This window comes from Mobula hypostoma, chromosome 10 (genome assembly GCF_963921235.1).
Source record: "Mobula hypostoma chromosome 10, sMobHyp1.1, whole genome shotgun sequence".
NCBI classification, from domain to species: Eukaryota; Metazoa; Chordata; class Chondrichthyes; order Myliobatiformes; family Myliobatidae; genus Mobula; species Mobula hypostoma.
In genome coordinates this window covers 40867759-40877636 of record NC_086106.1, presented here as the reverse complement: position 1 = coordinate 40877636, position 9878 = coordinate 40867759, and the positions used below count along the sequence as shown (strand labels likewise).

Here is a 9878-nt window from a genome sequence, read left to right as displayed (position 1 = left end):
AATGTCTTTTAAGAATATTCCTCTTCACAGCAATCAAAGTGACATATACATATTTTTTGTTAATAGCTATATGAATATAGCTCTGGGTTCTGCCACTTGGGAGAAAAGTTGTGGGCAACTTTACGACGGCTGTTAGACGGACCAACCCAGCCATCTCAATCTCCACAATAGCGGTAATGATCCTGAAAATTAAAGGGTTAATGTATGAGGAGCCTTTGATGGATCTGGTCTTGTACTCACAGGAGTTAGAAGAATGGGGGTGGGGGGAAGGATTGCATTGAAACCATTTAAACGTTGAAAGGCTCAGGTAGACTGGGCATGGAGAGGATGCTTCCTACAGCAAGGGAGTCTTGGATCAGAGGGCTCAGCCTCAAAATAGAAGGACTTCCTTTTAGAACAGAGATGAGGAGGAATTTCTCTATCCAGATGGCAATGAAGAATGAAGCCGAGAGGGCTAATTAGCCATGATGGAATGGCAGAGCAGAATCAATGGGCTGGATGGCCTTATTCTACTTCTATGTATTAAGTATTTTTTTGGGCTCCTGCTCTGGGTTCTGCCACTACTAGGGAAAAAAATGTGAGCAACTTTACAACAGCTGTTCAATGCACCAAGCTAACTGTCTTCAATCTCCATTACCCCAGTTATATTTATTTCTCTGGTTTTGGAAGAGATGACAACAGTAAGGGAATTTATGCAAAATAAAAAAGTACTAGCAATGCCGAAGAAGTCAGGTTTTGAACAGATAGTCAGGCCAATGAACAGCAGCAGCATTATAATAACTGGGATCACTGGGGTCTTTCCCTGCAGAGGGACATGGGTTCAGCAAGCCACGGCCAAAAAGCTGCAGGACCTCAGCAAGGTAGGTCGCATATTTGTGTCCAGATCCTTCACAGGACCGGAAAGGAAGGGGCAGAAGTTACAAACCCCATTTCCAGAAAAGTTGGGATATTTTCCAAAATGCAATAAAAACAAAAATCTGTGATATGTTAATTCATGTGAACCTTTATTTAACTGACAAAGGTACAAAGAAAAGATTTCAATAGTTTTACTGACCAACTTAATGTATTTTGTAAACATACACAAATTTAGAATTTGATGGCTGCAACACACTCAACAAAAGTTGGGACAGAGGCATGTTTACCATTGTGTTACATCACCTTTCCTTTTAATAACACTTCTTAATCGTTTTGGAACTGAGGATACTAATTGTAGTAGATTTGCAATTGGAAATGTTGTCCATTCTTGCTTGATATAAGACTTTAGCTGCTCAACAGTCCGTGGTCTCTGTTGTCTGATTCTCCTCTTCATGATGCGCTATACATTTTCAATAGGAGATAGATCTGGACTGGCAGCAGGCCAGTCAAGCACACGCACTCCGTGTCGACAAAGCCACACTGTTGTAGTCCGTGCGGAATATGGTCTGGCATTGTCCTGACCCTCTAAAATCCAAATATACGCCTCAGAGTCAGTGGTACATTCATATACATGCAACTCACCCATGCCGTGGGCACTGATGCACCCCCATACCATCACAGATTCTGGCTTTGCACCTTTTGCTGGTAACAATCTGGATGGTTGTTTTCAACTTTGGCACGGAGAACTCGACTAGCTGAAATGTGGACTCATCTGACCAGAGCACACGGTTCCACAGTCTTTCGGTCCATCTGAGATGAGCTCGGGCCCAGAGAACTCGCCGGCGTTTCTGCATAGAGTTGATGTATGGCTTCCTCCTTGCATAATAGTTTCAAGTTGCATTTCTGGATGCAGCGACGGACTGTGTTGAGTGACAATGGTTTTCGGAAGTGCTCCCAAGCCCAGGTGTCTATAATTGTCACAGTAGCATGACGGTTTCTGTGCACTTTTCAATCTTATTTTAACTCTGTCCCAACCTTTGTTGAGTGTGTTGCAGCCATCAAATTCTATATTTGTGTATATTTACAAAATCCAATTAAGTTGATCAGTAAAACTATTGAAAATCTTTTCTTTGTACTTTTGTCAGTTAAATAAAGGTTCACGTAAATTAACATATCACAGATTTTTGTTTTTATTGCATTTTGGAAAATATCCCAACTTTTCTGGAAATGGGGTTTGTAGAATAAGAAAGGTGCAGGCAGAGAGTACAGCTGACAGGTGATAGGTTCAACCAGATGAGGGAGAAATAGGTGGAATAGGTGAGAGCAGGTGATGGTGAAGGTATTGTGTGTGTGTGTAATATATAATACATTAGCAGAACAAGCTAAAGTATTTTATAACCAAAACACTTTTAAAATGTGGTCAGACGAACAGGGTAATGTCACAACTATGTATGAAGCTGGAATTCCCTCAAACAGCAACAAGGTAATTGCAGCTCTTTGGTTTCATTCACAGAGAAACAAATATTGCCCAGGAGACAACAAAAAATTTTCCTGCTTTCCTTAAGTAGTGAAAGTGGCCTTGCACATCCTCTGTCAGGGCAGGCTTCACATTGCTTAAGTTTTATTCCACAGTAACAATGCACAACACCCAGTCTCAGCCTATATCAACTGCTATAACCTCCAATGTGTTTCAAGATTGTTTAGTCATTTCCAGAACACAAGTGTAAAGGAGAACAAAATAACAGACTCCAAAATATCAGACTCCAGATCTGACACAGCACAAAGAAAAAAATATAATCAGATAAAGAACACAATAAATATAAATCCATCAGATAGCTTATGTACACAGACTGATTGTATGTCCATAGAGTGCTCCTGGGTATAGGAGTGTCTGTACATAAGGTGACTCTGACAGGAAATGATAAACAAAAACAATAATAAATACTTTATTGATCCCAAGTGGGAAATCCTTTCGTTATGGCAGCATTTAAAAACAAACTTACGAGTGTGCACACTTAACTATCATAAAGTACAGAACAATAATTACCAATGTGCAATAAGAATGTACGAAATAATAAAACAGACTGGATTTTTTTTCTCCTATCGCAGAGATGAACTGTCGTATATGCTTGCAGCATTTGGTAGGAAAGATTTTCTGTAACAATCCTTGTGACAGCGGAGCTAAATGAGTTTGTTCTAAAGGGTGCTCTGCTCTTTATTCAGTAGGTCATGAAGAAGATGTGCCAGATTGTCCATAATGGATAACAGTTTATTTAATGACATTCTCTCCATCACTAACTCAAAAGGGTCCAGTTTGTAGCCAAAGGCAGATCCAGCCTTTTGGATGAGTTTATTTAGTCTTTTTGTATCACCAGCACCGATTCTGCTCCCCCAACATAAAGCCGTAAAGACTGCACTCGCTACAACAGAGTAGTAAAAGATCTCCAACATCCTGCTGCACACATTCAAGGATCTCAGCTTCCTTAGAAAGTAGAGTCTGCTCATCTCCTTCTTGTAAAGTAGTGGTGGTTGAGGGCATGGAGGGGTGGGCGATACATGAACCTGCTATCAGAGTGCTGTCTACTAATGATGATGAACTTCTGATATTCATGCTACTTATGTTGAAAACTATTGGACCAGAATGTGTAATTCCAGACTAGAGTGAACTGAGGGCTACTAGCTGATGTTGGTAAGGGTTGTTGCCTCATGAATCAAGAATATGGACTGGCTGCAATAGTGCAAAAGAAGAATAGTGAGGTAACGCTGACGGACCGTTCAGAAATCTGAAGGTGGAGAGAAAGAAACTTTCTGAAACATTGAGTGTGGATCTTTGTGCTCCTGATGGTGGGAACAAGAAGACTGCATGTCCTAGATAGTGAGGGTCCTTAATGATAGACATTGCCTTCTTGAGTCATCACCTTTTGAAGACGTTGAGGAGTCTTGAGCCCACGATGGAGCTGGCTGAGTCTTCAACCTCTTTCATTGCTGCGCACTGGAGCCTCCATAACAAATGGTGATGCTCTCCATGGTACATCTGTAGAAATTTGCAGAACTCAAACTCTTAATGAAGGATAGCCACTGCCGGGCCTTATTTATGTTTGGCCATATCCCAAAGACAGTCAATGTTATACAGTTATAAAGCAAGGAAACAGGTCCTTCAGCCCAACTCAGCCATGCTGACCCAGGTGCCTTCTAGAGGTACTCCCCTTTGGCCCATAGACCTTTGCTGGTGGAAGTTGCTTCTCTGGCCTGAATGTGCCACCACCCACTGGGATGGAACGGATATTCTCACAGTGAAGAATGGATGTCACCTCACACAGAGTGGACTGACTAGCACAACGTTTCATTTCATGACTGGGAACAGAATCTTCAGGCTCAGGAAGGCCATTCAGTTATTACCCAAAATATACTATAAATAACCTCCTATAACAAGCAGGGAAATGGATGAGGCACACAAACTAGAGCCATATCTGTTACAGCAAAAACCCAATACCTACTCTACAGCTGCAGTAAGTGTGGTAAAGGTGCTACAGGACACCACATTTATCACAGGCAGGATAACCCTGTTGTTTTGGACTTCAAGACACGGCCAACCAGGCCTGGAATACCCATACCGATTCTCACAGCATATGTTTTCTGGAGTTTTAATCCCATTACTTTTATAGACTACAAAACCATAAGATGTAGGAGCAGAATTAGGCATTCAATCAGGGCTGATTTACTATCCCTCTCACCCTATTCTCCCCATGACCTTTGATGCCCTTACTAATCAAGAACCTATCACAGCTGCTTTAGAAGAACCAGTGACTTGGCCACCCATACTCTAAATGCTTCCTCCGTTAATCACTTGAAAGTCAATGAATTAATATTTCAGTCCCGAAGCAGGGTCTCAACCTCAACATTAACACAGATGCTGCTTGATCTGCAGTGTTCCTCCCGCAATTTTCCAGCTCCAGATTCCTGCATCTGTAACTTCTCTGATTAATGCCTGGCCCTTAACTGAGTGGATGATAAACATTGCACAGAGGTGTAAGAGATGGTCTTTGGAGTAGGTAGAACACAGTTTCAAAACCAGCTGAAGTATGACCATCAGCTGAAAGAAGCCAGCAAGCATGCATCACACTAGCTGAAGTGCTGAGAAATTCAACTGACATCAAAAGTCAGATCTGGATTGCCTGGTCAAGGAGAGTTTATAGGTACCACAGCACAGAAACAGAAACAGAAACAGGCCCTTCAGCTATCCATTCCAGGCTGAACTGTTTTCTGCCTAGTCCCATCTGGACCACAGCCCCTCATACTCAGAAAGTCATAGTCAGGCACTCTGCTCCTGGAAGAGAGGAGGGAACTGGACCCAGAGGTGGATATTGAATGGTTCAAGTAGAGGACAGACAGCAATAACCTAACGTGCATGTGGCTGTGGCTCTGGATCCCTGAGGGCCAATTGATCAAAAATTATCTCGTATGATTGGTAATCCCTTATATTTTATAGAACTTCCCATGGCAGAGAAGACTATTTGGCCCATTGTGCCTATGTTGTCACCCAAAGGGAAAACAAATAAGCTGAGCCAATATTGCAGGCAGACCACAGATACAGAGAGAAAAATCCATTTGTCTGAAACATCAAGGACATTTTTCTTTCTGGGGGCGGAGGGTGTGCCAGCCTAACCTGCCTGGGATTTCATAGCTCCATCATTTTTATTTTGTCTATGTTCTCACATTCTAAATGCTCCACTTCACTCATTGACCAGATAACCCTGTTACAGCTTGTGGTCACCCCAGATTTACCCTACTGCGGACACCACCCCTTCTCTATCCAACCTGCTTCTTCTGTCTCCTTCCTTGTCCTGACAAGGGGTTTTCTATTTTAAATTTTAACTTTTAACATGAATAGTTCCTGAGATGTTGACACTGCAGAAGATCTATTCTGGGCCCAGCATATTGATGCAACTACAAACAACACACAGCAGCAGCTACATTTCATTAGGAGTTTGAGTCGTCTTGATATGTCACTAGAGACACTTGCAAATTTCAACAGCTGTACTGTGACAGCATTCCAACTGGTTGCATCACTGTTGGTAATGGAGGGGCCACTGCACAGGATGGACAAAGCAGCAGAAAGTTGTAAACTCAGCCATCTCCATTATGGACAGCAGTCTCCTCAGCATCGTCACCTTCAAAAGGTGATGCATCAAAAAGGTGGCATCCATCATTAAGGACTCCCATCTTCTCATTGTACCATCAGGGAGGAGGTACAGGAACCTTCAGACACACAGTCAACATTTCAGGAACAGCTTCTTCCCCTCCACCATCAGATTTCTGAATGGTCAATACCCACAAACACTGCCCTACTTCTTTCTCCTCTCTTTTTGCACTACTTACTCAATGTAGGACTGCCTTAGGGACTCCAGTTCCAGATTTTCCCTTGGAGTTTACTCCCGAAGCTGTCGGCATGAATGACTATAGCCACAAGGCAGCGGAGGTTTGAGATCAGCATTTTTTTTCTTCTAGATGAGCTGCCAACCACGGCTGACAAGCTGCATCTGCCTAAGATCACTAGTTGTAAGGCGCCAGTAACCCACCTTTGCCCTTTCTCCTGTCAGTAGAAACTGTTCTGCTGGGCTTAGTAGCTAAGCCACATCTGAAGACCAGGATTGGACTTGGTTGTCAGAGGCTATTTGAGATGCACGCACCCCAACCTCCAGCCCCACCAGCTATGACAAGCGTAGCAAGAATTGAAGGGGTACCTATCAGAGACTGGTACAGTGCACCATCATGAATTCTGTTGTTATGTTTATGCTGGCTGGCTGCAAGATCTGTTCAATTAGTGCCGCTCTCATCTACTGTTCGATATAGTAGCAGAATTAGGCCATTTGTCCCATCTACACTAGTCTGCTCTGCCAGTTAATCGTGGCTGTTTATTTTTCCCCACCAACCCCATCCTGCATTGTCCCCATAAACCTTGACCTCCTTACCAACCAAATGTCTCAACCTTAGCCTTCAATACACCTCGCATCTTAGTGACACTGCTGTGCATGGCAATGAATTCCAAGAATCAAAGATGAAGAGATTCCTCATCTCAGTTTTAATGGAATTTCCCTTTATTCTAAGGCTGTACTTACAGATCCTAGACTTTCCTACTAATGAAACATCCTCTCCTCAGCCCCTTTTCTAGGTTTTTCAGTGTCTGATAGAATCCCAATAATTGTATAACTTTCAAACAAAGATGCATCAGTAGTGCCTACAGAAGGTGCTGTTTCAAGGCCACATCTATCATCAAAGCTTCCCACCTTCCGGGCTATGCCATCTCCTTGCAGCTACCATTGGGCAGGAAGTACAGAGACCTGAAGTCCCACACCATCAAGTTTGTGAACAACTACAGTACTTGAATGAATAATCAATTATTGAATCACCCCAGAGAATCCTAATCAATCCTAATCAGCTTAGCAACACTTTGATTTGTTTTCTCTTGTTCTTATTGATTTCTTGTTAAAAATTGCGTATAATTTACATTTAATTTGTTTTTCTTGAGAATGTTGCTTATATGATGCCATGTGCCTATGATGCTACAGCAAAGAATTTAATTGTACTTCTGCATTTACAACGCACAACTTGAATTTTCACTAATATGAAAAGATAAAGTAAATTACATTACAGCCAGTTTTGGTTTAAAATGTCTACAGTTTTTAGAAATAGGGAAACAGCGTGAAATGTTGCTGTATCATTGATCGGCGAAGGAACAAGTTACTGTGAGAAATGCTGAGAGGCTTCCAATAATAGTACAGCAACATCAGGAAAAAATGGAGCACTTTAGAATCATGCTCCTATAAACTAAAATTTTTTATTCGGAATTTTACTGAACAAACAAAATTTAGAAATGTTAGTAATAAATGTGCACTTTATACCTCTCACCTCAGACAACCTGCAATTCCCCTCTGCAGAACAAATGCATCTTTTTAAGTAGAAATCCTCAGCATAGAGAGGGATATGATCTCACCCCCAGTGTCATAGCTCAAATCTGACCCAGAGAGAGCCAGGCAGTGGGCAGGCTACTACAGCTATTCTAAGTGTGCTAGAGGTCACATGTACAAGCTATGATGTCAGTACAGCGCAGTAACGCTTCCTTCTGAACGCCCAATGGTGTCTGCAGGTCAGAAACTTGGAAGTTCAGGATGTCAATGTCTGAGGCAGTGAATGTTGCAGTGACACTGACCCGCTCATACATTGTAAAGGTCACCGGCTTCCCCGTCATTGTAATCAGACTTTGCAGAAAGCGTTCCCGGAGCAAAGAACGTGATCTCTGCTCCTCCTGAAGGAAGGAACTAGAACAATTGTTTGAAGCTTGAATGGAGGAAGGCGCTAAGGCATGATAACGGGCTGATGTTGGGTCAAAACCTCTGCTCTGACCGTCGGGACCCTGAGGGAGACGCAGAACCATCACAGGAGAAGCCATTCAGGAAAAGGTCTCTGGAAGTAAAACCAAATATCCAAATTAGATAGACTCAGCACTACAGCACAGAAACTAGTTTGGCCCAACTAGTCCATGTGGCTCTTATTCTGCCTAGTCCCATCAATCTGCACCTGGATCCACAGCCCTCCTTTCCATGTCCTCACCCGGACTCCACTGCATCCACCACTTCTGCTGGCAGTTTGTTCCACCCTTTGAGTGAAGAAGTTTCCCCTCAAATATTTCACCTTTCACCCTTAACCTATGACCTATAGTTGTAATCTCACCCAACTCAATGGAAAAAACCTGTTTGCATTTTCCCAATCTATACCCCTCATAATTTTGTATACCCATTTCAAATCTCCCCTCATTAACCTATTATCTGGGGAATAAAAGTTAGATAATTAACTCTGACTTGCATGATTGCTATTAAAATGTAATTCATAAAGAAATAACAGTAAATGCTTAAGAATTCTAATTTTAATTTGCATGCTTTCACATCACAAGTCCATTTCTCCAGCACACACATTCAATTGAATCCTCCCCTTCAGTACTTACTGTTTCTTTTTACATACAAAGGGAATGCAAAGCTGCACAGTCAGAGAATCCGGAGCAACAAATAAACAACTGGAAGAACACTGGTAGTACTTGTATCCTGATTCAAGATACACATCTGAAATAATCTGACTAGTCCTGTCCCTCCACAGATGCTGTCTGACCTGCTGGATTCCTCCAGCTGTTTGTTTACTTGTTTGGCATGGTTCAAAGTACATTTTATTTGAATTTTGACCAACCAAGTCTCCTGAATGACACTATCAGTCCATCCCAAACTGCCATATCTTCTCATTTATCCCCTTCCTCCCATATTCAAACTCTCATTTTTTTTTACAATATTGTTCAACTGAGATCACATCCAAGAGAAGATTGCAAGGAACTATACTAATCCCACTTGCACAACTGAGGGAAATGTAATTTTTCTGGGAGGACGCAGGAATACTGGAACAATGTCTTGGAAATGACAATGAATGCATGGAAAAATAAGAGAAACAGCCAAGGTTTGGGTGTAAAACCCTGCAGAGTGCAAGAGAGGGGGGAGGGAAAGGGGCGAGAAGCTTCCCCCCCCCCCCCCCGGCTAAGTCTTAGGAGAGGAAGGGTAGAATTAGTGAGTGATTCCCCGGGACTGAGGTCTGGGGAAAGAAGAGTGGGAGAGGGGAGGGAAGTCTGGGAGAACTCCCTGGGTCAAGAGAGAAGGGTGGAAAGGAGTGAGTGGTTCTTCGGGATTGAAGTCTGGGGAGAGAAGAGTGAGAGAGGGCAGGGAATGAGTGAGAGTCTCACCGGGTCTAAGTCTCGGGAGAGGAGGGTGGAAAGGAGGGAGTGGCTTTCCTGGTCTGACGTCTGGGAAGAGAAGAGTGACAGACACACAATGGCTACCTTGCCTTTCCCCGCACTACCGTTCCCGCTCCTCACCACCAGAGACATTAGTATCATCAAGCCCTTGCCTGTTGCCACTCTCCGAACTTCGTCTTCACAATTGGCACAAGACCTTGCGCAACATCAGACTCCGCTCGTCCGGTCCCGC

At 42.9% G+C, this 9878-nt stretch overlaps 1 protein-coding gene across 2 annotated transcripts; it reads right to left on the bottom strand.

Annotated features, from left to right (window-relative positions):
* Positions 1-2667: 2667 nt before the first annotated feature.
* gemin7 (gem (nuclear organelle) associated protein 7) lies at positions 2668-9878 on the bottom strand. Of its 2 annotated transcripts, none has more exons than XM_063060384.1 (2): positions 9731-9865; positions 2668-8319 (listed from the first exon to the last, which is right to left on the bottom strand). In XM_063060384.1, exon 2 carries the CDS (start codon positions 8303-8305, stop codon positions 7925-7927), a length of 381 nt encoding a protein of 126 aa, XP_062916454.1. In that variant the 5' UTR covers positions 8306-8319; positions 9731-9865; the 3' UTR covers positions 2668-7924. The 2 variants fall into 2 exon arrangements, with proteins under 2 accessions (XP_062916454.1, XP_062916455.1); XM_063060385.1 differs by having other exon boundaries at positions 2669-8319; positions 9799-9878.

Coding starts and splice junctions, on each gene's coding strand:
- gemin7 (XM_063060385.1), bottom strand. CDS start 8,305: ATGGCTTCTCCTGTGATGGTTCTGCGTCTCCCTCAGGGTCCCGACGGT.